This window comes from Hemibagrus wyckioides, linkage group LG13 (genome assembly GCF_019097595.1).
Source record: "Hemibagrus wyckioides isolate EC202008001 linkage group LG13, SWU_Hwy_1.0, whole genome shotgun sequence".
Taxonomy (NCBI): Eukaryota; Metazoa; Chordata; class Actinopteri; order Siluriformes; family Bagridae; genus Hemibagrus; species Hemibagrus wyckioides.
This window is the reverse complement of record NC_080722.1, coordinates 18693144-18721129: the sequence shown is the minus strand read 5'-3', so window position 1 is coordinate 18721129 and position 27986 is coordinate 18693144. Positions and strand designations below refer to the sequence as shown.

General features: G+C 40.0%; 1 protein-coding gene across 8 annotated transcripts; it reads left to right on the top strand.

Moving 5' to 3' along the window:
- The first annotated feature begins 26 nt into the window (after positions 1-26).
- Positions 27-27917, top strand: sun1a (Sad1 and UNC84 domain containing 1a). Of its 8 annotated transcripts, none has more exons than XM_058406015.1 (24): positions 27-330; positions 881-1029; positions 7923-8111; positions 10331-10530; positions 10624-10650; positions 11893-12177; positions 12528-12647; positions 13615-13746; positions 14333-14413; positions 14971-15078; positions 15226-15324; positions 16104-16197; positions 16724-16782; positions 16892-17061; positions 17139-17408; positions 17520-17618; positions 17703-17746; positions 18452-18596; positions 18734-18997; positions 19098-19182; positions 20892-21007; positions 21130-21297; positions 23290-23382; positions 27170-27917. In XM_058406015.1, exons 2-24 carry the CDS (start codon positions 953-955, stop codon positions 27284-27286), a joined length of 3042 nt encoding a protein of 1013 aa, XP_058261998.1. In that variant the 5' UTR covers positions 27-330; positions 881-952; the 3' UTR covers positions 27287-27917. The 8 variants fall into 8 exon arrangements, with proteins under 8 accessions (XP_058261998.1, XP_058261996.1, XP_058262000.1 ...); XM_058406013.1 differs by having other exon boundaries at positions 12504-12647; XM_058406014.1 differs by having other exon boundaries at positions 28-330; positions 12504-12647; positions 17142-17408.
- Positions 27918-27986: the final 69 nt, after the last annotated feature.

Sequence of the window (27986 nt, the reverse complement as noted above, 5' to 3'; positions counted from 1 at the left end):
TCAGTGCTCCTCCTCCTCCTCGTTCTCCTGAACACAGAGGCCATATTGGTGTTGTGTTAGGAATCAGGCGCGTAGCGAGCGGCTAGTTTTTCCCCCCTCACACAGGGTTTGTTCGTTTTATTCACGCCCACAGCGACACACCTAAACGTCGTGTGTGTGTGTACGTGTGTGTGTGTCTTGTGTGTGTGTCGCACACTTCACACAGGTGTCTTCGAGCTGCAGGACGCGCGTTTTCTCCGATTCGGTGCCGCGTTATTATTTGCTGAGAATTACATAATATTGTCGGCGCAGCGGCGCTCATGGCACTGCAGTGAGTCGCGCTATACAAAGGTACGTGTTTCTACACGCCGCATTTATATACATTTATAATCCAGAACAATGCAGATCTTTTAAACCTCTCGGCTTTTATAAGCTGAGTGATCAATAATGTGGTGGGTATTTTTATTTATTTATTTATTTATTTGCTATCGGAATGGAAATGCACTCAGTCCCATCTGCTTGACCTTGTATCGCATCGTTTTTGTTTTATTTGTAATCTCCTTTTCATATGAAAAGATCTCAGTTTGTGGGAAATGCTCGGGATAACCTTTCTGATTTTGTTCCCTCATATTGTTTCGATTTGATTTGGTTCACATTGGTTTAATCTAAGCGTCCTGGCCGGCTCTTCAGGACAGCTTTGGGATTGTAGGGCAGAGCTGAGTTAAGTTGAGCTGCTGGGAGTGTCTTGGCCTCATTCCATGGCTCAGTTCCACATTATCCACATTATCCTGCATGCCAGCTCTTACTACAGAACACATGAAGGCAGTGTAGACGTGTGTTAAGGTGTTATGGTGTAGTGAAGCGAGTTTGCTGAAGGGGCTGTGTTACGCTCTCTGTGCAGAAACACTGCGCTTTGTGCTGAGAGTAAAACTCCACTGCCCTGACTCCTGCAGTCTGAGCTGGACAGGAGACCATGGTGTACTCTAAAGTGCAGACACGCACTGCTCAACAGCAGGATGCAGACAACACCGGCTATACCTACTCTCTCAGGTGAGCGCTTGCTTCGAGCATGCTTTATTTTTGCTATTTTCAATTTCTTTCCCAGTCAAGTCAAGAAGCTTTTATCGCCACTTCAACCACATATAGCCGACGCAGTACATCAGTGAAATTAGTGACAGCATTTTTTTCTGCACGACCCTGGTGCCACATAAGCTTCAGAAATAAAACTACATAGAGCTAAGGACAGAAAGTTTAGAAAGTCCTAGCTACATAAAGTGCAACCAGGTGCAAAAACAACCCACAACCGTACAAAAATGTGCAAATAAGCTAAGTCACTGTTGCAAGACTGAATTGAGATGACTGGAGAATGTCGACCGGTCTAATAAAACTACTTATACTTACGTAGAATTAATATTCCTGCTATAATATTGTTTGTTTTGGACCAAAAAATCTGACCAAATTAGAATGATTTGTTTCTCCTGGACTGAAACAGCTTATGTCCTTTATTATGGCTATTATTTTTATTATTATTATTTCAGATATTAGATTCTCAAATAACACAAATACAACACAATTATTGCGAGTAGTTTCCGTTCATTTCTGTTCCCAGCTTCAGCTCATCATCATGGAAGTGAATTGATTGTGATACTTTATTATTATTATTATTATTATTATTATTCATGGCTTTGTTTACTAACAATGCTTAAGGTGTTTGTAATATATATATTTTTAAAGTAGAATCCATCTAAAATTTTGTTCTAAAAGTTTATTCCTGACTTTTACATGTTGAATTATTTTAATCCACTTTATTATTAGTAACACTGCATATAGCAGTTGCACACTTTGTCTAACTCTAATTAAAAAATTCAGACCTAAAATGTTAACATAAAATTCTTCGAACAATAAAAAAGTTTTTGTCCAAATTTTGAGTGCATCAATAATATTCTCATAATTCATGATTTTTTTATTATTATTTATTTATTTATTTATTTATTTATTTATTTATTTTAAGCTTGGAATTGCTTAAAATTCTGTTTTATTTTGTTATACGTTTTTTTCTGATTTTTTTTTTTGGGCAAGCATTTTTTGTTTAATTCATTCACCAGTTTAACCATGTTTTTTATTTTATTATTTTTTTATTTTATCTTTTGGTTTTGTTTTGATTTTGTTTTATTTTGCCTTTATTCAGTCATGGTGTGAAGGGTTTTTGTTTTCGGTTGGTTGGTTTTGCCGCTTACTCTCATTTCATCTTGATTTACTGCCAACCGCAGGCTTGCACACAGACTCAGTTCTGTATTTGGTTTTCATGTGGTTTTTATACCAGCCAGCATTACAGCACGCCTAATTTGAGTTGCATGTATTCAGCCAGCCTGACCTGTTTTTTTGTTTGTTTGTTTGTTTGTTTGTTTGTTTGTTTTTTCCCTTATTCTTCTTCAAATATCTTGTCTCGGGGGTTAAACCCTGCGGCCAGTGCGGTATCACCCTCCCGATCCCACGCTTGCATGTTGCACAGACCTGACCCTGTGTAATTACAGGGTGTGCTTTCTCTTATGTTGCTTCACTTTCCATGTTTCAGAGCCACTTCACCAGGTGCATGAACAGGCATGGCGGTGTGACTATGGTATTTGTGGCATTCGTTTTAAAAAATCTGAATTTTGGGTGTGGCCCAAGTAAATGGCTTGAAGGTCTGAACAGTTTCTTTTTGTACAGGTATTTTAATAGCCCCCAAAAACCCAGACTGGGGTAGTTAAAGTGTTGGACACTGAGAGTCGAAGAAGTGAAATGAAGAAATGAGCTACACATGTTCTGAAATTGTTCTCTCTAGGGGTGTGTTCTTGTTTCAGGAAGTTATGGAAATAGACTTTGGTGTGTTCTTATGAGTGTGTGTGCGGGGCACTGTTGCTTAGTGAACCGCTGTAGCACGTGTTTGTGACCAGTTGTCCTACTGAAATACATTTTCACGGCCATCTCCGCTTCATTCAGAAGGGCACTAGTATGAAACGCGTTCAAAATAAATCCATTCAAACGCATTATAAATATCGAAAATGAGAACATTTCATTGGAATTGGCTCACACATAGTAAAGTGTGGGTGTGAGAGAAAATAAAACTGGATGATTGACACCGGCTAGGTCTGTCTTGTTCTTCAGGTCTGAGGAATGACCTTTTTATTTTTTTTTTTTCCCTGTTGCATGTTGCACACCCCAACTGTATTAATTTCTTCTCCAGTGAGTCGGAATAGCCTGCAGGCTTCTTGTCTGCTTAAATAACACCAACATTTTTCTTCATGGTATTTTTAGCCTGCTAATGTTTTTGCTGCAGGAGAACAAAACAGCTAAGGGATGCTATTGGTGTGTCCCAAATCATATGCTTTTCTAGTCATACCACTTCGTAGTCTGAATAATGAGTACTGTGTTCACACTAAAACGTTCAATTAGAAGAAGTGCACTTCAAGCACCGGGATGATTCGCAGTTTTTCTTACGCACAGGAAGAGGGTGGGGCTACCAGGCGCTGATGCTATAAATCCAACATGGAAGACTGCACCTTAGTCTTTTAAATTAGCCCACGGCGTGTGATATTTATTTATCAACTCACTGTATTCTGATAGAGCCAACGGCATTCGGTTACGTCAAGCACACCTCATTGTCCGTCAAATGGCTTATACTTTCACTTAAACACAGTTAGTGCTCCATTTGATATTACCCCTTTTATAAAATTCATGCACTAGACACTATGAAGTGTGGAGTGTGTGACACAGCTTTTGCTTTCGGCATCATAAACACCACAGCCTATAAAGAGAATCCTGAACGCAGGATCTTTAGTAACTGCTCACGCTACAGAAGGCTTAAATCTTTATATCATCCCCCTCATCATTATTGCCTTGCCGTTTTGCTTTGTCATTTAAAGCCTGGCTGCGTTCCTCAAGTGCAGCCTGTTAGTGCTGACGTACATTTTTGCTGATTAGGATTTCTGGATTGGGTTGGACGATCTGCTGCTCCACTATCGGCCTGTGGCATATTTGGTCCACACCCATCCTCCAGCATGCACTCTGTCCAAAGCTTTCTCAGTGCTGTGCTCTTCTAATGTGAAGCCCGATCCAGAAATATAGCAGCGTTACACTGATTGATTAGAAACTCACTGCTCACAAAGATTTCTTTTAAAATAAATACACATCACTACACGGTCACTATTCTCTGGTACCTTGCCTTTTGGTTTTCTCTATATAGCTAAACATTTGTGCACCTCTGACCCTCAAACCCGTATATGGTTCCAAAAGGAGTGATGTTTAATACAGCACAAGGGTTTTATTGCAGTCTCACCTGGTATAGAGTTAGGTCTAAATTATATTTTTCCGTGGTTGAAATAATTAATAAGGCCATACTCCGAAATCTTTCCCAATCTTTAAAACTGACTGCTTGAGAGAGCCAGCTTAACTCTGTGACTCCAACCGCCATTTTTAGAAACTTGACCCAGATAGCAAGCAAGCCTGCATGGAGCTTAGCATCAGTCTGATAGCTTTAGGTGTCCCTCAAAAGGTGACTTCAGAGTCTTGTTTTCTGTCTAGCTAACTGTGTTGTGTATGTTATACTGTGTAAGATGGATAACAGATGGGTAACATTTTCAAGTACCAGCAAATCCTCTCTGGTCTTTCCAGCTGTCAGTGATTTTGAAATGGAAAAACCTTTGGCCCAGTCATTTCATCCGTTGTGTTTATATCAAGAACTGGATTGTAGTTGTAGGTTCACTCGGCTCTGAACGTCCTGATCCTGAGCAGCTTCGTGTGTGGAATTTGTTTTAGTTGATCATTACCTAGACGTTTCCTCCCCCCCCCCCCCCCCCCCTTCCATAGCCTGTTTTCCATTGATAACAGTCAGGATGTAAAGGCAGTTAGTCAGAAGGTTGTTTTGTTTTGGTTTTTTAAAGAGAGAACATTTCTTGCAGCAGCTGTGATGTTTTACGAAAACTTGTAAACTTGAAAACTCGGAAAACAACCCTTCAGATCTGAATTCCTCACGCGTGTGATGTAACATGAACTCGGCGTACCAAACAAAGTAGCCCTTCTTTCCATTTTAAATGACTTGTTATATATATATAGTTATATATAGTTATATATAGTTATATGTATATATATATATATATGTATATATATATATGTGTATATATATATATATATATATATATATATATATATATATATATATTTATATATATATATATATATATATATATACACAAGAATTTTGCTTCATAGCAATCGGCAGACAGACGCATTCACTTGTTAAGAGTGTAGCCTTGATTAAATAGGTCGCTGTTTTGAAGAGCAAGATCAACCTCACTCCTCGCAGTCAGCTGGATAGACACACACACACACACTGTGTAGTTTGAACACACAAAGTTCTGAGTTTCAGATTGCCACTAGGGTTAGCAATATATTAGATTAACAAAAGAAAAGTCAGTAGAAGGAGTGTAAAGGAGTACTCTGTGTTGCCTAAGCTGTGGTGTTACACTCTGAGGTTTTTTTGTATAATTTTATGTGTAGATTGTTGTCTAGAAGCAGCTTCAGTTTAGCTTTTAGTGATCAATGGTTCCCTGTATATAGTTTATACTCTGGAAGCACCCAAGTACTTTTTTCCCCTTTGTTCGTAACCAGAATGCAAATTTTATTTGAAATTCTGTTATGGCCTGGGGCAAAGGGGGAAGGACTAAGAGAGAGAGAGAGAGACAGGGAGAGGGAGAGAAAGACAAAGAGAGGGAGAAAGAGAGAATAAAAGAGACGGAGGGAGAGAGAAAGGGAGGGACAGACAGACAGAGACAGTGCGGAAGAGAGAGAATAAAAGAGACGGAGGGAGAGAGGGAGGGAGGGAGAGAGAGAGAGAGAGAGAGTGATACAGCAGAGCAACACTTACACAACAGAAACTCCTCCTGTGACACAGCAGAAAGCTTGAATCCCAACATTTTATGAGTCCAAGAGATCAGTTGTTCTCTCTGAGTGGGAGGGATGCAGTCCTGTCAATCAGCACACTTCTGGCCAATCGTGGACTTCTGTGAGTTTGCTATCTGGAAGACAGTAGATTTCCTCTGATTGTGTGCCATTGCCCTGTGATGCAGCCTGGGAAGCATGTTGAAAAGATTCACTGGTTATTTACAAATGATCAAACTGAGTGAAGATTCAAGGGGAGAAAGCTTGCTCCAGCTTCTCCTCCTCTTCTAATTGTATTCTCAATACTAGTTTGGTTGCAAGGTTATAAGGTTGAAATTCATATTTAAAAAGAAAAATGACTAGAGCTCAGAGAAACACACCCAATAACAACTAGAATCAAGTTAATTACATCTCGTCCACAACCGGTTCCTCCTCTCGGGTTACTCCGAAACCTGTGGGAAACACTTGTATGGATTAGCATTTTTGAATTAGCCTAATTTTTGCATGTTGTCCACTATGCAGTCGAAATGATTTTCATATGACGGCTGCTGCGAGGCTGCTCTGTAGCTCTGTAATGGATGGAAACTTTGGTGAAAATGGGTAAAAACTCCCCTTATTTTAATAGACTTTAAATAATATCGGTTTATCATTCTGAGCACTTTGAATGTTTTATATGACCCTTAGAGCTGATCGATTTTCTTTTTCTTTTTAGAATAAAAATATTACTGAGTGGTTGGAAAGACAGTTCAGTGAATATAATGTGAACTAATGCTTGAGGAGGATTGTCTGCATCCGGAAAATCTAGCTCCATGTTGTTCAGTCTAGTGCAGTGTGAGATCTTGTATTTTTAGAAACGAAGGGGCAAAGTGCCGCTGAGCAATAAAGGACCGCAGAAACGCAGCGCTCTGGATGGAGGGAGGGGATATAGCGTGAGTCATTGAGTGGCTTTAGTGCTTCCAGCAGGAAGTGGAGTAAACCATGATGTCCCTCCCACAGAGTTCACCCCTGATCTGCTGACCCGCTGTACGTTTTGTGCGTGTGAGAGTCCGTGAAGGTGGTAAACGTGTGTCCCCAGGGATTTTTCCATGGCATGAGCGTGAACGACAGGTGCGAGCTGGGGCTGGACTGTGCTGTGTGTATCGCCTTGCTTTCAATTTGTTTCAACTCTCTTCCTCCTTCTCTTTTTAGGGTAATGCGAACTATGTGCGTTTGAGTTCTCCGTTAGCTCCGAGCTTTTGTGTTGCACAACAAAAGACCTCCGAGACAGTGCTAGTCCCGGCGTTAAGGTCATTGCCGCAGCGTTAAGTGAAGTTCATATCAGTGCATGCCAGCTGCCTGGGTTTCAGCTGTCTAGGCAAACGGCACGGGTCTGTTGTAATCAGAACAGCTCCAAAGTTCAGGAGCATGAACGCTGGAATTGTTCCCAGAGAAATGGCAGTTGGTGGTTTATAGATTTTTTTTATTTTTTTTTCTTCTCCCTCTCTGCGTTGGAAACATTTAGTCGACTAGAAGTCGTGGTCAGGCACAGAATGTGGAAACTTCCCACCTCTCTTTTTTTTTTCTTCTGTGTGGCTGAGAGCTGAGATTTGTTTTCGTTCAGTTGTTCGGGTAGGCGGTGCTTCCTTCTGTGTTTAGCGGCCAGTATATTCCCTTGCTGTTTGGTCTTCCTGTGCTTTTTGTTGTCAGTTATTTTGCCCCATGCAACGCTGATCCTGTGCTGGAATACAACCGTAACCTCTTAACCTTTTATTTTAGAGAGGTTTAGTTATTTTTAGCTGCCCACTCCTCATTCCAGTGTTCATGTGTACACATGGCATGGTTCGAATTAATCTGAGGAAGGAAAGTACAATATTTACTATTTCTTCATTCTGTACGAAGAACGAAAAAGGCCGGGACTACAGATAATAACCAGCTAGACCTGGTTTATAGCTTAAACTACTGTCTGATCAGAAGGATTGTATTAAATTGGAAAATCAATAATAATAATAATAATAATAATAATAACGTCCCTGTGTGTCACTCAGCTCCAGCTACTCCTCATCTGCTCTGGAATACGAGAGGGAGCACAAACTCGCTCCGGTGTTCGAGTCGCCCAGGATGACGCGACGCAGCCTACGCCTGCAAACCAACTCCACTCACTATGGAGACAGCCTGCTGGACTCCTCGGTCAATCGCTCCTACACCACTGAAAGCAGGGTTCACCGGGAGAGCAAGTGAGACGGCTTTACTACTAATGAGGATAATCTGTATTTATATCGGCACTGACTGGAGACTAATCAGTTCCAACATGCTGAGACAAATCGAATTTTTTGGTTGTTTTTTTTAATGTGAATATAAAGATTTGAGGTCATAATATGTCGGTTAATACAATAAATAAGAAGTATCTAATTCTGTTAATTGTAACTTGATGGTGGTCTAAGGCCCATACTTTAGTTTTATACACACAGATTAGAATGTTTTTGGTCATTGTTTTTGTATATAAGATTGTAATCCTGAAGGAAATTATAGGAAAAATATAGCGACAGCCTGACGGACCCAGTTTGGATGTTATGGCCCATTTTTATACTGAACTTGGTGATGCAGGCTATATCAGTTTGTGATATGATTTGATACATGAAAATCCTGCTTTTGCACCATACTACAGTCTAAAAATATCACAAAGGTTTATTGATTTTCATTTAATATTTGCTCTTGGTTTTAAAAAAAATGAATCATAAGCTCACTTCTGCTGTGAGAGACAATAATAAATGCAGTTTATAATTTTTATTTTTAAAAATATTTTTTTTAGATTTTTTTAAAAACAGGTGTGTACTGAGTGTGTAATAGTCTCTTATTATAAATTCTCAATATTCTATTATCTCAATTTTATTTCCCTTATTTTATTTCTGACATTTATTTATGTCAGAATTCTGACTTATTTAATATATATTTTTTGTTATAATTCTATCTCAAAAGTTTAACATCATCTCAAACGCATCTTTTGTTATTTAATTTTCCTGGCATCTAAACAATTTGACTTATCTTTAAAAAAAAATTCTGATTTACCTTAAAAATATTATCTAATAATTATTGCACATTAGGTTAAAATGTTTGGATTATTTTTGCATTTCTATTTGGTTAAAAGGAGTTAGCTCCTCTTATATAGAGATTGTATTGAAAATAGTGAACGCTGTTAAGCATACATCATTTGAGCTGCTATTTATTTGGCTTTCAAATGTGCCTACCTATAAAGCTGGCTAATTAGGTTATCTTGTTAAACAGCTTTGAGCTGGGCAGTAGATAAGATTCTCGCTAATTGCAAAGCCCTATTATTAAATGTCAAAATGTTTACGATTAAAATTTGGGGATGGTCAGAACCGTCCGAATTTCTGCTGCTTAAACAAATAAAGAAAACCAAATGTTATGCAATTTTTTTTTTTTAACTTTTCCCTGACAGCTTAAGCTTGAGAATCAGCACATTTGCTGCGTTCCCTCCGCTAGCTTTCTCTAGCTGCCCACATCACATTGATGCACACACTGATGCTTGCCTACAAAGCCAAAAATGGACCAGTGTCCACCTACCTCCAGACACTTCTCACTCCCCACGCTGCACCACGCTCCCTCTGAGCCTCTAGCACAGCTCCACTGAACCCATCATCCCTTAGGGTGCAAGGATGCCTTGCATTAATACCCTCCCTTGTCCTGGTACCCCGGTGGTGGGATGAACTGCCCATGTCTGTCCAAATAGCCAAGACGCCATCGGTTTTCAAACAAAGACTTGAAGATGCGTCATCATGCGCTTACATGAATGACTTGTCACTACTGTTTAAGATACCATCACCATCAAAATAATGAACTGTTTGCATGCTATATAACTGCAGGTCCGACATATTCTCTAAGCTTTAAGTATAAAAATGAGCGATCAAACTATTAGCCTCATTAGAAATACTTCCCAGTAGTTCATTCATGTCGCATGTTGCTTGTCCGACGTTCCTAGTTTCTACACTCTAGACTGACAATAGTTAAGATCTTATGTATGATGAGACCGAGAAATACAAACGTATCGGATGCAGTAGTTTGCTCTTTACACAGCTTTGCCACTGTATCTTCAGCAACTGTTTTATTCTGCAGGATCACTTCAGCCAAAAATTATTTGTGAATGAATTTAGTGAGGGGAAAATGTCTCTAGTAGATACAGACCTAAATAATAAGGCTAATGGACAAAAACATGAACAAGGACCAGACACACACAGTATGAGTAGGCAATAATCACATGGAAAATGAAAAATAAATGAATAAATTCTACAGTCTCCCCCTTCGGATTAGTCTAAAATCACCCATTAAACCAAACCAAAATATTATGCAGATATGTTGCCTTTAGTCACAATTACCTTTAATTGTGACTTTATTCTTTCTTAATGTTTGTTTTTTTTCCCCCAATTCTTTGTTTTAGGACCGTTAAGAGCAGGAGGTCTCAACGCGGTGTATCCGGATCAAGTTCGCTGTACCAGACTCCGGTGAAGAACCAGTCCTTGGCACAGCAGGCCCACAACAGCAGCATGCACAGCTGTGCTGCGAGCGACGCCTCACTCCTGTCCTCCATGCTGGACGAGTCGAGCATCCAGGAGCGCACACTCGTCGACAGCTTCTGGGGTCGGTGCAAATTACAGGATGGTCTTATGATCAGATCAGCTATTCTGGGTTGTGATTACTAAAATATTGTTTTGTTGTTCTGTTCTGATTTAGGATTGGATAAGGATGGAGATCTCAAAGGTATGACTATCTCTTATTAAGTATGAATTGTGTTAAAGCTTTTGTTGTGTACAGTATGGATTGACTGGAAATAAGTGTATGAGTGTTCCTTAAGAATAAACAGTGTGTTTATATAATATCAATATTTCTTTGTCTTTGTTTGCCGACTGTCAGGGAATCGTGGCAATGTGTGTCGAGTCATTCCGGTTTTCCGAGGCAGCAATCGCTTTTCATTTGTATAAAGCGGTCATAATTTTTCAGTGTAATAATTAAAACTGGGATGAAAAAATACTGGGTAATGAGATTGTTGAGTCTCCTAGATAATCTTGTAATAGCAGTTCAGTCAGCGCAGTGTCACAGGGGTTTGGACACTCTTGTGCTTGTGCGACAAAATCAAACACTACCTCGGGCAACGTTAGTTCAAGGTCTGACTACACAAAGACAGGTGAGACGTGGCATGAGCACTGAGGGGGAGAGAGATTATATAACAGCTAGGAGGAAAATTGCTTGATTGCATTTTACCTTTGTCTTGCTGTTGAGGCATTTATTTGTCTTTTGTAAATATTAATGATGGTTATCTGACTGATCCTGATTGTAGAATTTGCTTCTGAAGAGATGAAGATTGCTTTATAATGCATTTTGTGCACTAGTGCTCCATGATTTCAGTGACTAGCGCTGGCTATTTTATCTTTATAATATTTCTGTAATACAACACGAGCTGAGTCCCAAACTGCATATTGCTGTGTATTATACTGAGCATCCTACTGTGGTGTTACTATTCAGGCATAGCACAATTAGTGCTCAGTATGTGGTTTGGAACACAGGTCTGATTTGCCAGCTATGAAATTAAAGGTGGAGATCAGCACAGCAAAACCAGTATAGCAACAAGCTGGGATTTTTTTTTGCCCCCATCCCACAAGTACCTTTTCTACCACAGTGGGGGAGCCATATGCTGAATTTGCACAAAAGATTTTGGATGATGGCCCAATTTCCATTAATTGTTTTCTACAAAAGCTAGAGAAGCAAATATCAGAAAGTTCGTGCCAGTATGGTGGTGATGTGGTCGCTTAAGGCATTGGACTACTGATTTAGAAGGTTTACGAATTCCAGTCCACCAAGCTATGGGCCCCTGAGCAAGGCCCTTAACGGTCAATTGCTCAGTTGTATAAAATGTGATAAATTGTAAGTTGCTCTGGATATGTGCGTCCAGAAATGTAAATTTTTTTTTTTTTAATTGTATGTCTTTCTGGATGCTTCCTTTAGATCAGACTCTCCACTCAGACCACAGCTTCTCTCTGAACAACAGCGGCACGCACATGGCTCAGACTCAGACCTCCACCCTACACGGTGGCTACATCTGCAGTAACTGCGTGGCCAGCCACTCTGACAGGAGAGACGCTCTCCAAGCCTACTCCTCATCCAAACCCTGCTCCTCCTCCTCCTGTTCTTACTCCTCAGCTGCTCTGCACAGCACCGCGGTGGACAGAGCCTTCTCCTCTCCCCACACTACAGTGTACAGCCGTGAGAGGAGCCGCCGACACAGAGCCGGTGAGAGATCTCGCTGTTCTCTTTATCGTTCTGCCAAGGTGTGGGAGTGTGTTATGTGGTTTGAGCATTTTAGATTTCCTTTTTTTCCTCAACAGAAGCTGCACGTTGAATCCTGCAGGTTTAATCTAACAATGGAAAAAGGATATGCTCATTTATTTTCTCTTGGTTTCTAGTCAGTGACTTGTATGTGTCAGGTCATCGTAATCCTATGTGTGAACTCATGCTAATCTTTGCATTTGGTAATATTTGACTTTCATATCTCAAAGCCACTTTTATAAATGTGTTCTTGGATGGTATTTAATATTTACAGGTTATTGTGATTTCAGTATCTGGGTGTGGTTTGTCTGTAGGTGTGCTCGGAGCGGTCTCCGAGACCTTCCTGCATTACGGCAGGAGTGTGTGCGCCTCTGTTGTGTGTGTATTTACCATACTCATGCAGAACGTTCTCAAGACCTGCCAGCTAGGCAAAGGTACCCATCATCTATCTGCCCCTGAACTAAATTCCTACGCCGTCTTCGTGTTTTTACCAGTACACTCTGTAGATAGCTGCACGTTTCTTTTCACTGGACCTTCTTACCTTGTGCATGATATTTTCTCTGATCATTTCACCTTCTTTCACCATCTTTTGGCTCTTCAGTGGCCAGATTAGCGTGTTTTAACGGCAGCACGTTTGTTAAAGGAAAATGTTTTGATAGCGTGTAAGCAGATTAGAAATTCACCATGACTGTGAGCGTAAACACTGGTTTTGGCTGGGAGCTTTATTTATGCTACGAGATAAAGTTTAACATGAGTATAAATTTGGGAGGAAGCTAGAGAATCCACTTCTTCTCTATCCTAATAGAGACAGCCTGAAAAACTACCATAACCCTTCATTTAAATATGAGTCAGCAAACACAGTACAGATTTGTATTGTTAAGGCTGGTGTGAGTGTCCCTGATGTAGTAAAATAAGTGATTCATGTTGCTGGGCAAGCAAGGGAGGGACTTTCAGAGGAAACACCAACACCTTGACCGTTAATTTCTGATATCAGGACATTTTGTGTACTGCAGAAGAAATCTACGTCTCATCTTGTCGTAACAAGTGAATGTCCTTTCACGTCAAAACGCAACGTGTGTATTTGACGCAACTAACTCACTGGAATGTCTTCTGTCCTGTCGGCTCTTCAGCCTAGGATTCACACTGAGATTCGCACTGCATGCAAATCAGCATCCACACAGCTACCCTGCTAATACTCTGAGACTCACAGCCTCCTTTAACCTCTGTCCCTCTGTCAAATTCACTGAATTTTTTTCCATCAAGAAATTTTTTCTCCTGCTGTCCACGCTCCTGTTTCTGTGTATTGATTTGATGAAGTAAAAAGGTTATCAGTTGTATTTCTGTTAATGTTTTGCATGTGCGTGTGTGTGTGTGTGTGTGTTAACCACAATCTCTCTGCAGTCCAGCTGTGCTCACTGACAGACCGGTGTGTGAGGGTGTGCAGGAGAGCAGGCGCCTCCTCAGTTGCAGCCCTCACACTGCCAGCTCAGTATATTGGGCTGAGGAAGACCAGGAGTGGCAATGCTAACGGAGGTAATAATGGAGGCTTGAGCACTGCTGTCTCTAACCACTCGAATTCATTGTATAAATGACAACACCCCAGTCCTAAGTCTTTTTGGATTCTTGAGCCCTGAATCAGTACCATGATTTCTGATTTTATTTTTCCTCCTACTGTTCTTGCTAATTCCTGTTATTTTCCGGTCTCAGCGTCTCCTGTGGCACTTGTCTGGCATGTTCGCTACCTTGACATATCTTTCATTTTTGGTCTTGATGTTATACTGGTTTCAGAATCACTGAATGATTTTTGTACCAATTACTGATTCAGATTCTTTCTTTCTGTTATGATCTTCTGACATCTACACTGTTCACCCATCAGCCACTTCTCCACCACCTCCAATGCCATTTAACCCTTCCGGCAGATTGCCGAGCTCTACGTAACTCACGTAAACAAATGGCTTTCTCTCTCCTGTGGGCATTACCTTGGTTACATGCAAATCTTGCCTGTCTACATCCACCCCTGTACGTCCTGGGCTCTGATCAGAGGGAGAAAGGCAAAGGCTGCAGGCAGAACTGCGAGCCTAGAATGATTTTTTTGTTTTGTTGTGCTGGTTTTCTGTAGGTCATGCTAGTTACTGTGGAACCATGAATATAAATGAAAAGGTGACACAAAAGGACCCGCATACTCTTAACGGCCCTCTGTGTAAGTACAGCTCTACATTACACTTATTTTGTCTCGCTGTCTCTCTCTTTAACACACACACACACACACACACATTCTAGAAAGAAGACCTGCCATAGGTACATACTCTGCAAGAATGGATTTGGTTATATGCCACACACACACCACTGAAAACTGCTTTCTGTTAATTTTAGGCGGGCATTTTCTTTTGGTGTATTGTTCGAGGAATGTATTTATTCCACTTCCTGTGGCATAGGAACCGTTGTAGGTGTGCTTATTAGTTTGCCCAGTGTAATGCTCAACAGGAGATGAATCATGATCTCGTGCAACAGCAAACAAAACCTACATGATTCACCAAAATGCCTGACAGCAGCACTTAAACAGACTTTGCATTTGTTCACAAAGACGTATCAATTCTATTTATCTATGGCAGACCACAAAATGATTCGCTTCTGGCTTTCATTCATAATGGTTTACTTTTGGTTTTACCTAATCTCGCATGCATGATTGTGTTTTATTATTATTATTATTATTATTTTTGGTAATCTTATTTGCCGTACATGTTGAACCCCTAACAGGCGACGACTGCAAAGAGAAACAGACTTCGAAGACAATCACAGTCTCCACAGGGTCTTCCAGAGCCCCGTGGCTAGTAGAGGCTCTGTGGGTCCTTGTAACCTTTGCAGGTTTTGTACTCACTGGTTCTTAACTTGCTTTATAGTCTGTTCCAGTTTTGATTCATGTGCTGAGTAAGCATTCATGTGTATTGGGACTGAAACTGTGTTCGGTAAAGCATAAATAACTTTGCTTCTCCCCCCGTTGATGGTGTCCAGGCAGCAGTACGGTAAAGGCGGGCCAGGACGTTCTTTCGGCAGCCTGGTTTATCGCGAGGAAGAGTCTTTCTGTTCTCTATTTGGCTGCAGTGTCTCCAGGTCATTATGACGGGATTTTCAGCTTCTTACAAAATCCCTGCATGAGATGTTGTATCCAGTGGCAAAACACCTGGGCATTATCTGTTTTTCCCTCTAACCCCTTTCTAATCCTGTTTCAAATACGATACGCTTTGTCCCTTTTGTTGTGTGCAGTCTCTCAGTAACATCATGCCTCTGTGTCAGCACGAAGGCAAATCATTCTAGCCTTCACGAGCATGAACTGTTAGTCATCAGTGAAAACTTTCAAGGCAGGTTACCTTGACTTGGCAAAGGAACCGTATTTAGCTTATGTGAAAGAGAGCCGTTGCTGTGTAGCCGTTTAGTTAAAGCCACAATAGGGCAATTCAGAACCGTGGTAGTAGTAGTCATGACCCCGAACCTTCTAACACGCTGGGCTGAATAACAAGCAGCGTCCGCAGGAGTGGAAACACCCTGTGATTTAACTTTAAAACTCCTCATTGGATTATTTGAGTAGCTGAATTGACCTCCAGTTGTGGCTATAACTAATAATCAGACTTCAAACATTGTGTACTTTTTCCACAAAGCAGTACACATCAGAGCTAAATCTCAGCTGTAGTGTTTTACGGTGACCGGGTTTCGCTCCCTAACACCTTGACTAACACAGTGAAGGCGTGGCTACCTTCTCCTCCTCTCAGCTGATTACCTACTCTAATCTCTGTGGTCGCAGCCCCTGCAAACTCCCTAACCCATTGTGCTTATCTTCTCTGTGGCCTGATTTACGGCTGACCGTGTGTGTGTGTGTGTGTTTATACATGTAGGCAGTGCAGCTTCAGGAGCTTTACAGTGGTTGGGAACTGCATGGTACCAGATGATCACGCTAATGTCTCTGCTCAACGTCTTTTTCTTGACTAGGTGAGTTTTCATGCAGAGATTTGTATCTGTGCATGCAGTAACCTGTCTCATTCCCTTTCAGATTCGGACTTGAATTTCATCACTACGTTTCGCTGTGTATTTCAAAACAAAGATAAATTCATACCGTCACAAACAACACGATGGTGATGTACTATTCCTTTTTGTTGTATGATTGCAGACGGGCAATTTCATTTTAGTGCACCATGTGCTTTACTGAACACCACTGGAGCACCACCGTAATATCTCTTTTTATGTAATATCTCTTTTGCTTAGAGTTGATCTGTTCCATAATTTAAAGACTTGTAAAAATGATCATGCATATATATTAAAGAGCTCTTTTCCTGCTGAATAACACTGGTCTTTTGGCTAAAATTCTTAAAAGACTTTTTATTAGGTTACTAAACTTTAGCCCCTATATATTTGATTTATCAATTTGTCTGCCTTCACACCTCATAAAGACTGTGATCATTCAGAGTGGCATTAGTTTTGAGACATGTTTTAACACACGGTGTATCTCTTTCTGCAGGATTCTGCCTATCATTCAGAAACTTTTCCTGATTATTCTTCCCTTTGTCCTTTCCCTTGGTGAGTCATGTCAGAGGCCCTCATATTTATTTTTTTTTAGATCCTCTGATGATTACCTGAGAACCTCATCTATCACTTTCATCTCCACCACTTGTTTTCTGCTATTTAGCCATCCTGTGGTACTGGGGAATGTTGAGCTTCTCCACCCTTTGGCCTATAGTGAACGTAACTGGAGACTCGTCCATAAATAAAGCCGTTGGTGTTCAACCTGGTATCTCACTACCAGGTGCACCCATTGAGGTTGAACCTGAAATCACCAAAACGGGCACAAGCTCTCAGGTAAATAAATAGATCACGTATGTAACTTCTGCCTATAAAGTTTAAGCACTGCAGAATTAAAGTTCCTGTGGCCTCAGCAGAAGCCGACGGTTGTATTTGAACCCGATTCCGAACGCCTGGCACGGATAGAGCAAAGCCTGGAGATGCTGTGGAATAAGGTGGCAGCGTCAGGGGGCAAACAGGAGGAGCGACATGCTGAGGTACTCGGTCTGTGCAGCTCGCTGAAAGAAGAGCTGCGTACAAACACGGATAAAGACACCATGGGCCAGTGGGTGGGCACCCTTCTAGAGCAGAAATTAAGCCTGCTGAGAGCAGAGATGGAGAAACAGACTGAGGGCTCGCAGCAGGTACGTCTGTGACGAAACAAATCCCATCTTTCCAGTCCATTACAGAGGATTAAATGGTTTTATGACAGAATGATTAGTAGAGAGCATTTTCCTCTTGTCTTATTCCTCCAGCCTCAGGAAGAGCCTGATGTCGAAGAAACCAGGGAATCTCAAGAGTCCCGGTTAGCCAAGATTGAGGCTCTTCTTAAGGAGCTAGCACAAAGAACAGAGGTACTATAATTCACCACCTGATCCTAATCACGTCTTATTATTACTGTATGGCTTGTATAACTGAATGTGTGTGTTTATTTGAAGGACTTACAAACAAGACCAGAGCCTGAGACACCGCCTGTTGTCAGGTCTGTTGATTGCTATATTATTGTTTCATCTCAGAGCTATATTAACTTCTTTAATTACTTAACATTTAATATTTAGGTAGAATTTAAGTGGTAATCGTCCTAACATAAATGCATAGCATAGCACTACCGTACTACAATATACTATATCATGGAAACTAGCTGTTCTCAAACTGAGGGAAAAGTTTTAGCCTACTTGGTTACATGCGTGTTTAAAAACAGGCGTTATTATAACTATATATCACAAAATAAGTCAAACCTGTGGCCACTTAATAAGCTGTAATATAACCAGAAATGTGACATGTTCAGGTTAGTGTGCCAAGTCCAGGTTAGTGACAGCTGTAGAGAACATTTTAGCAAGATTCTATTAGCAAGTAAGGGTACTCTTATCAAATAAAAGTAATGATGGAGGGAAAAAATCCAGAGTAAGAATGCAGTTCCTCTGTGATGCTGTTTGCATGAAAGGGACTAAAAAGTTCAAGAGCTGCTGTATTTTACACTCTTTAAGCAAACTGGGATCCAGTAAAAATTTATTTTATACATTCTGTTATATCTACTTGGTTCTATGTGCTTTGTCATTCATTGAGAACAGGGTTCTTGGAAAATGCAGGTTGTTTTTTCTTTTGCTATTAAATGTGTAAAACAAAGTTATAATGGTATAAGGTCCAGCTGCAAAGCGTGTTATTTACTCATCAATTTTCTCTATAGTGGGGAAATAGATCGTACTGCTCACGCATCTCTGCTCGCACAAGTGCGCAAGCTGGAGGAGTCTCTGAGCAGCATCAGGGCAGACCTCCGGGGCGTGTCGGGCTGCAAAGGAAGGTGCGAACAGCTGGATTCTCTTCATGACACGGTAAGTCACATGCTGGTTATTGCTTGCACCTTTACTGTGTTTATTTCATGACCCCTGATGGTATCTGCTGTAATATCTTTTTTTTTTTTTTTTTTCCTGATGTATGATGCATTGATGTCAGTTATTTTTCCTTCCAGATTTCTGCGCAGGTCAGGAAAGAGCTTCAGGTTCTTCTGTACGGCAGTGAGCAGGAGGACATGAAGCTGCCAGGTTCTTTGATGCAGTGGCTTTCCACTCAGTTTGTGAGCAACTCTGATCTGCTGGCCTCACTCGGTGCCCTCGAGAAGAGAATTCTGGGCAACTTGTCACTTCAGATAGAGGAGATGCAACTAAAACCAAGCGAAGAGACAATCACACAGAGTGTCCGGCAAGCCACCGAGCAGTCCGGCTTATCAGAAGAGGTAAAAGTGTCACAAATGGAGCTGCACGAATTCAATTTCTTTTTGTTTAGATAATTCCTCAACACCTTCACTTTACTCTTTGCTTTATCTTTCTCACCAGGACGTCCAGATGATTGTGCAGAATGCTCTGAAGCTCTACTCTGAGGACCGCATTGGCCTTGTGGATTACGCTCTAGAGTCTGGAGGTACAGTATCGAAACCAAATGCAGTAGTGATGGTTTGAGTGAAAGCCCTGACTAAGCGGGCTGGTTTTTGTTATGAATTAATGTTTGCAGTTACGAAAGTGCTGATCGATCACTTTGTCTTCATGGCCGCACAAATGCAGTAGTGTTTGCACTGAGTGGTATTTTCTTCAAGTCTCAGTGTGCATTACAGAGGAACAGGTTCTGCATGGAGTGGAATACAGCCTCCCGTTTTAGATCTAAAACATCAGCTAGAATTCCCAGGAACCAGGAAACCTGAAATGGACTAATACAAATGCCTGATTTAATATTAAAATATCAGGAATATTTCTCTCCTTAAAATGAAGAAAAAAAGAAAAAAAAAAGCAATAAAATGAGTACAGATAGTTGTTTAAAGCACAACTAATTTTATGTACTTATTTATTTTTCAGAATATAGCAAATTTCCCCAAACCATCTTTAACTGAATAATTAAGATTTTTTTAATTAAAGATATTACTTTCTCCTAAGAATGCTTTTCTCATAAAGTTAGAGATTTCTTAAAGCTCTGCACACACTCTCTCTCTCACACACACACACACACACACACACACAATTAAAAGAGCATTAGGTACGATTAGTAAGATTGCCTCTCTGACCGTTGGCTGGGTTTTCTTCTTCGCTGGATTCAACATATGAATATTTTTTTCCCCCTTAAACACCTCGAGTCTGCCCTGGCTTCCTCCCATGTTCACAAAGCTCCGCCCCCAAGACCTGTACTGACCTGTAGAGTACACTACAGGTACCAAGTTCAGCTATTAGATTAAGGGTTAGTTTCTTCATTAGGTTTTCCAGAATAATAAGTATCTGTGAAGTTCTGTTTATACAAGACATGTCTGTAATTATAGCTTTTGTTTCTAGATTTTACCCAGCACACACTTCTTATCTACAGTTTTTTGTTGAAGCCGATAACTTGCTCTGTTCCTTAGCCTCTAGCCTAGCTCTTAGGTTAGCATCTTCCCTCCATGTGCACTAATTATAGTGTTTGGTGTTTAGTGCTAATTATTTTTCACTTATCTTGAGTGACGTCTACTCAAGTACTTTCGCTATGTCTCAATCTGCCTACAGTCAGTCGTGGATAGTATCTGAGATCAGATTTCTTGTGTCCCAAATCGTAGTATGATGGAATACGTTTCCCAGAGGTACTTGGGTGGTCTACTATGCCTGGTAGATTTAACGATTTGGCTCTGTTGACACTTATTCAGCTGATATTACCCACAATTCTTTGCATGTGGGTGGAGGAGTTTCGTGACTGTTTCAGTGCAACCATTTGTGATGCAGCTTCAGTGTGTTAAGAGAGGTGTAAATAAAATGTGAAATGAAAAGTAAATAAAGGGGAATTAAATGATATGGTATAATGATTGAAGAAAAGCTGAAATGCAGTGAGTGTTCATGGTGACAGTGACGAGTAACTAATAATAGTATAAGTAGATGAATTGCAGTGCATTGTCTGCTTTAGTGGAAAACTATGATCATGTTTTAGCATTTGCCCACTCAAGTGACTGAAACCTGAGGACTGTGGTAGTATGTTTAGAGTGAAGGGCCTTTCTTTAATAGAGATTTTTCAAGATTCAAGATAGATTCAAAGAACTTTATTAATCCCAGGGAGAAAAAGCTGCTGTTTTGAGTAAGTGAATGTTAAAGTCTAAGCTGCATGATTTTGTTTGCGTTTAGGTGGCAGCATCCTGAGCACGCGTTGTTCTGAGACGTACGAGACCAAGACTGCATTGATGAGTCTGTTCGGTTTTCCTCTCTGGTATTTCTCCCAGTCTCCCCGTGCTGTCATACAGGTAAGCTCCATTCTGTGCTTGTATTACACACACATTGCATTCCAATGTGGAAATCTTCATTCCATTTTCCTCCTTTTTCTTTTTCTGCCTCCTCTTCCCCCACCCCCCCTTGCCTACATCAGCCAGATGTACATCCCGGTAACTGCTGGGCATTTAAGGGTTCCACTGGCTATCTGGTGATTCGTCTGTGTGTGAAGATCGTTCCTACGGCCTTTTCCCTGGAACACATCCCCAAAGCTCTCTCGCCTACAGGCAACATCAGCAGCGCTCCACGCAACTTCACAGTTTATGTAAGCCACACTTGCCGTTTTTTTATTATTATTATTATTATTATTATTATTATTATTGGATGTGGGGATATGTTTTTATTGATGTGGGAGGGGTTATATTAGCCAGTCTAGCCAGCCTTGCACGTGGGTAGCGAAGGCTGGCCCGTGTGATCTAACAGACGAGCTACTGTTGCTCAAATTGCTGAAGAAGTTAATGCTGGTTCTGATGGAAAGGTGTCAGAATACACAGTGCTGGGTTGTATTGGCAGCAAAAGGGGGACCAACACAAGACTATGCAGGTGGTCGTAATGTTATGCCTGGTCAGTGTATCTAATAGTGCACATGACACAAACACCATAAAAGCTTCAAACATCAAACGCAAAATTAGAGTTATTGTAATTTTATTATTTTTCACAATATATTAGAATATGAATAGAACACGTTGACATTTGTGTCTAGGGATGAGTCTCAATCAGCTCTCTAGTGGTGAATCGGTGTACTGCGTATTCAGGCACTAATAAGGACCCTTGCTCACTACACATTGGGACACTGACAGTTTCCTCATCCGTCACTGTAAAAACCCAGACATATCAAATAGGGCAGTTTTGTATGTCATTTTTGTTAGCTTAATTACATGTTTCAAGCAGAATCGTAGGCTAGATAGTAGATTTTTTTTTTATTCATTAAAAGTTGTTAGACTTAAACCGTATATAGAATCTCTAATATAAGTAATCATTTGAGAGCTATGACAATGATAAAAAAAAAAAAATTATTTACATTTGGCTGAGTTTGTTCGCCCCCCCCCCTTTTTTTTTCTTTTTTTTTTTTAAATGCTGAGAGCTGAAAACGTGTCCTCATTTCCCGTAAGAAAACATGGTGTGCATCGATGCTCCCTGGTTTTTGCAGTGCATTATGGGATTTTTTAGGGAGCTGTCATTCCAGTGCACTGGAAGGATTTAGTGTTTGAGAGAGAGAGAGCTTTTAAAATGTCTGACTCTCTGATCAGTGCCCTAATAACTGAACTGGAGAGCTGATTGAGATGCACCCTGAGTATTTCATGTTGGTCTTGCCATTTATTAAGACAGGACTTTCGAAGAGTTGCGGTCTGACTAATGTTATGAACGGAGCGTAAAAAATCGGTCTATTATAATCATTAGAAATAATAATATAGTGATAGTAGTAGTAGTAGTTAGTAGTAGTAAAAATACTACTACTAATAATAATAATATGATATAGGAAAAATACTACTACTAATAATAATATAGTGATGATGCTAATAATAATAATAGGATGATGATGATGATGATGAATAATAGTAGTAGTAGTAAAAATACTACTACTAATAATGATATAGTGATGATGCTAATAATAATAATAGTAAGATGATGATGATGATGATGATGATGAATAATAGTAGTAGTAGTAAAAATACTACTACTAATAATGATATAGGAAAAATACTACTACTAATAATAATAATAATATAGTGATAATGCTAATAATAATAATATGGTGATTAATAATAGTAGTAGTAGTAGTAGTAGTAGTAGTAGTAGTAGTAGTAGTAATAATATAGGAAAAATACTACTAATAATAATTTATTATAATAATAATAATATAGTGATGATAATTATTACTATGATTACTCCAATCACTATATTATGATTATTATTAATGTTTTTTTTTCCATAAACGTTTTTTTTTTTTTTTAACTAGATGCAACCTCTGAATTGTGTTATGCAAATATTCATATTCTTGTTAAGTATCATTTTGCTTTGATGGGTTGAGTTCAGTTTGGCAATATTTTTTTCTCTATATAGTTACACTTTGGGTATTGAAAGAATAGTAGAGATAGAATTAAAGATGTGAAAGCTTTGCTGAATAGCATAATGCATGGATTTTATTCTCATTTGTGCGTCTCATTAAGTCAATAGCATGGTATTTTACAATTCAGATTTACACCCTGATGCAAGTGAATTCTGTACAATTGATACGTTCTGCCATTCTATGAAGGGTCTGGAGGATGAACAGCAGGAGGAGGGGCAGCTGCTCGGGGAGTACGTCTACCAAGAGGACGGAGAGGCTCTACAGACCTACCCAGTCACGGTGAGGGAAATGCACTGCATGCTTAATAGGTTCTGGAGAAGCGTCCTTGTATGTTTTGTTGTCTGTGTTATTGTCCGTTCCTTGTTGAAGAAAATACCATGCTGGTTTTTACACCAAACTCGATGTCCCTCTGATCGTTTTAGTCTGATCTGTCTTATCTGTGATTTTATTTTTATATTTTTTCTTTCTGGATGTTGCCTCACACTGGAAAAATGTTTGATGCTGCTACTTGCCATATCTTGTCTCATAGAGTGTTTATCACTAACCCTCCTCAGATGTTTATCACTCCCAGAATCACAAAATGAAAAATCAGTGCTTTAGAAGAAGCACTCTGTAATATACCGTGTCTGGGTGATCAAAGCCTCGATTACGCACACTAACTGGGAAAGCATTTTAAGAAGGAAGAAGAATAGGGAACTGTTATTGTGGTGTAAAGTGTTAACTTTATATTCAGATGTGCGTAATATCATAAATGTTTAGTTTATAAATGTTTGTTTAGTATGAGCAGTAAGAGGTGAAGTGAATAACACTGATGATCTCCTCATCATGGCACCTGTTAGTGGGTGGGATATATTAGGCAGCAAGTGAACATTTTGTCCTCAAAGTTGATGTGTTAGAAGCAGGAAAAATGGACAAGTGTTAGGATTTGAGCGAGTTTTACAAAGGGCCAGATTGTGATGGCAAGACCACTGGATCAGAGCATCTCCAAAACTGCAGCTCTTGTGGGGTGTTCCCAGTCTGCAGTGGTCAGTATCTATGAAAAGTGGTCCAAGGAAGGAACAGTGGTGAACCGATGACAGGGTCATGGGCGGCCAAGGCTCATTGATGCACGTGGGGAGTGAAGGCTGGACCGTGTGATCCGATCCAACAGACGAGCTACTGTTGCTCAGAATGCTGAAGAAGTTAATGCTGGTTCTGATAGAAAGTTATTAGAACACACAGTGCATGACGGGTCAGGGGTTTTAGCAGCAAAAGGGGGACCAACACAATATTACACAGGTGGTCATAATGTTATGCCTGGTCAGTGCATCTAATAATGCACATGACACAAATACCATACCCAAGAACCTCACTCCTCCTGTGGTAATTTTTTTTTGCTGTCTAGATGTCAGGGCATTTAGCACTTCAGTTCAATTCAGTTTCATTTATACAGCACCTTTAACAATGGACAACGGACAAACCAGCTTTACAGGAATGTATATAAATTAAAGGATAAACTCCTTGAGACAAAGAGAAAGAAAGAAAGAAAGAAACCTTGAGAGGAACCAGACTCTAAAGAGGAACTCATCCTCATCTGGGTGACACCAGAGAGTGTGATGATAAATCATTTCCCTTCTATAGCAGTGTACTACGTGATGCCAGTATGCAATTGCGTAACGAGGGAATTCGCTCTAGTTTACGTCAATTTTATTTTATTGAAATGGAGACGTGAGTGCAAAACTGTTGGTAGCAACCGCTGGCCTACAAATGTCTGAGCAATTGAGGAGGCATGTTTAAAAAACATTGATCACCCCGATTAAATGAATCCCATCTGAATAGCGCTTTAGATGACCGATGGTTTTGTTTATACTTTAAATCTGCCTGGCATTTTGTTCTACCTAGATTTTCTACATCTTTGTGTGTTTTTGTCTGTCTGAATGATAAAATTTTCCCTGATGTAATGGTTAAAACCAACTGGTGTTCTCCTTCTCCAGCTCTTCGAAAAGCTTTTTTTCTGCCCCCGTCGATTCATAACATTTCTGCTCTCAGCCCTGTCCTTACGACTCGCATCCTGTTTATTAACTCTTACGTAACAGACGAAAAGCTGACAGTAAACATGTGTTGCCTGTTTAGGTTATTAGACTCAGTACGGCTCATTTTCAATACGTTTTCTATCCCAGGAGTATTTCTAAACAGTTGTGAGTGTCCATCTATTGAGAATTATTGGTTTGCAAACTCTTTCCTGACCTGTGTTCAGGTAAATAGTTTATCTAAAGCATGTGACTGCTGTATGTAAGCCCACAGATGACCTTGGTTAGATCAGTAGGGTTGAAACTTTTAACTTCTTGTTACTGACTTGATTAATGGAATATTTAACTAATGTTGTAATGGGGGTTTAATAGAAAAACACTAAATCGTGATAATGGTCTTAAATGAAATAAAGAATGTTTACTTAATGTAAATAAAGTGTAGAGGGAGGGTATAAAAATGAACTGTAGTGCACAAGGTTTCCAGAAAAACAGGACGTTCTTCACTCATGTACGCAAAGTATTTTGCTGATTTGTATATAACTGTATAACTTTAGCACATCCCTGTGTGTAATGTGTTTTATTACAGTTTTTATTTTACTGTATGACAAAAATAAAGGTCCCCTTTATTTGTTGGAGATATTTACTCAGCATTTGTTAATGTACTGGTTATGAATATATGGTTATATTGGAGAACGAGATTTGTTTTCCTGGTCTATATAACTGCTATCCACATCTCTAACAGGATCCATTGTAGAGCAGTGTGTTCCTATAGACATATCGAAATCTCTCCAGGATTTCATTGAGGGTTTTTTTTTGTGATTGCTGTGGCTTTTTTTGTGGAAAACTACTCAAATTGGTGAACACAGGATACATGTACACCATATGTGATCACTTTCTATGATGGCAGTACTCATGTTCCATGCACAGATATTGAAGACCGCTTTGGCGTCTTGATGCGTGTTTTGATGTCACATAACTCGCCTTGGCCCAAATCTGCGGAAAGTTTCAAAAAATTGCTAGCTCATTCAAATATCGTGGCCTTTGTGTAAATTTCTGCAATCTTGTTTGACTGTATGGTAGGTACACTTATATTGCCAAATGTCACCCCTCCAAATCACTGAATTCAGGTGTAGTTTTTCCTTTCCAGTGAAAGGAACTCTTAATGCTTCAGCATACCAAGACATTTTGGACAGGTTTATGCTCCCAACTTTGTGGGAACAGTTTGGGGATGACCCCTTCCTGTTCCAACATGACTGCACACCAGTGCACAAAGCAAGGTCCATAAAGACATGGATGAGTGAGTTTGGTGTGGAGGAACTTCACAGAGTCCTGACCTCAATCTGATAGAACACTTTTGGGATGAATTAGAGCTAGACCAAAACTGGGATATCTGACTTTACATTAATATGAATGTAATATGGAGTTGGCCCACGTTTCGCAACTATAACAGCTTCAACTCTTCTGGGAAGGCTTTCCACAAGAGTGGTTTTTAAGGAAATTTTTGACCCTTCCTCTAGAAGTGCATTTGTGAGGTCAGGCACTGATGCTGGACGAGAAAGTCTGGATCACAGTCTCCGCTCTAATTCATCTCAAAGATGTTTCTATCAGGTTGAGGTCAGGACTCTGTGAAGTTCTTCCACACCAAACTCTCTCATCCATATCTGTATGGACCTTGCTTTGTGCACTGGTGTGCAGTCATGTTGGAACAGGAAGGGGTCATCCCCAAACTGTTCCCACAAAGTTGGGAGCATGAAATTGTCCAAAATGTCTTGGTATGCTGAAGCATCAAGAGTTCCTTTCACTGGAACTAAGGGGCCGAGCCCGACTCCTGAACAACAACACCTGAATTCAATGATTTAGGGGAGTGTCCCAAAACTTTTGGCAATATAGTGCATGTTAAACGTGAGGCTGATGATCACAAGTTTTACTAGAAATGACACAGAAATGGTGTTGTATTGCCATCCAGTGGGTGTATACAGGCGAGACATCAGGACAGTGATTTGTCAGTTTATCATCTATTGTCGATCTTGTTGACGTTATCATTTCATGCTTTCCAGGAAACCAACACGGAAGCCTTCCAGATCATCGAGCTGCGAGTGCTGAGCAACTGGGGCCACCCCGAGTACACGTGTCTGTACCGCTTCCGGGTGCATGGCGAGCCGGTACAGCAGTGATCTAACACTAACCTGGATGTGGAGTTTCACAGAGGAGATACCATGCCACTCTGCCCCAGTGCAGAAACACATATGATTGCTTGCTTTAACCATCAGAGCTTTGTCTCTGTGCTTTGCACTCCTGGATCTGGCTCAGACAATAAGAGTTCATCTCCATCTGGAACTTTCCCCATCTATTTTTTATTTTATTTTTTTATTATTTTTCCCTCCCTCCTCTGTGTAATTTTTACTCCGGCATGCGACACGGACACAGAGCAGCGAAGTCTGCGTGGTCTGAACTGCACTGAAGAACACTCAGTATGTTTAATCGAAACAAAATGGACTTACAGTGTATTTTAAACAGCATGTTGTAAATATTGTTCATAGTTTGTCTGCTTTACGTGTGTCTAATAATTTTGCATTTTCCTATATAGTGTAATGATTTTCAAGTGCCCAGCTAAGAGAGACTGTTATTAATCACTATTTATTTTTTTATGTATTTGTGTTGATCTTAGTAAGACTTTATATTGTGTATTTTTGTAAATGCTTTTCAAATCATTTTGTAATTATTGAGGGACCACAGGTTGGCTTTTTTGCAATGAAGTTATATTTTGTTTGTGTGGGATGTTCTAATAAAGAGTAATTTTTTAGATGCTTTGTGTAAAATTAGTTATTTGTGATTGTAGTATGTTTTTTAGAAACAGAAACAGGAAAGAAAAGT

Excerpts from the sequence above, each read along its gene's own strand:
- sun1a (XM_058406013.1), top strand. The coding sequence starts at position 953 with ATGGTGTACTCTAAAGTGCAGACACGCACTGCTCAACAGCAGGATGCA. Across the intron at positions 12,178-12,503 it reads GAGCCGCCGACACAGAGCCG|TATCTGGGTGTGGTTTGTCT; the intron begins GTGAGAGATCTC and ends TTGTGATTTCAG. Across the intron at positions 16,783-16,891 it reads TCCCTTTGTCCTTTCCCTTG|CCATCCTGTGGTACTGGGGA; the intron begins GTGAGTCATGTC and ends TCTGCTATTTAG.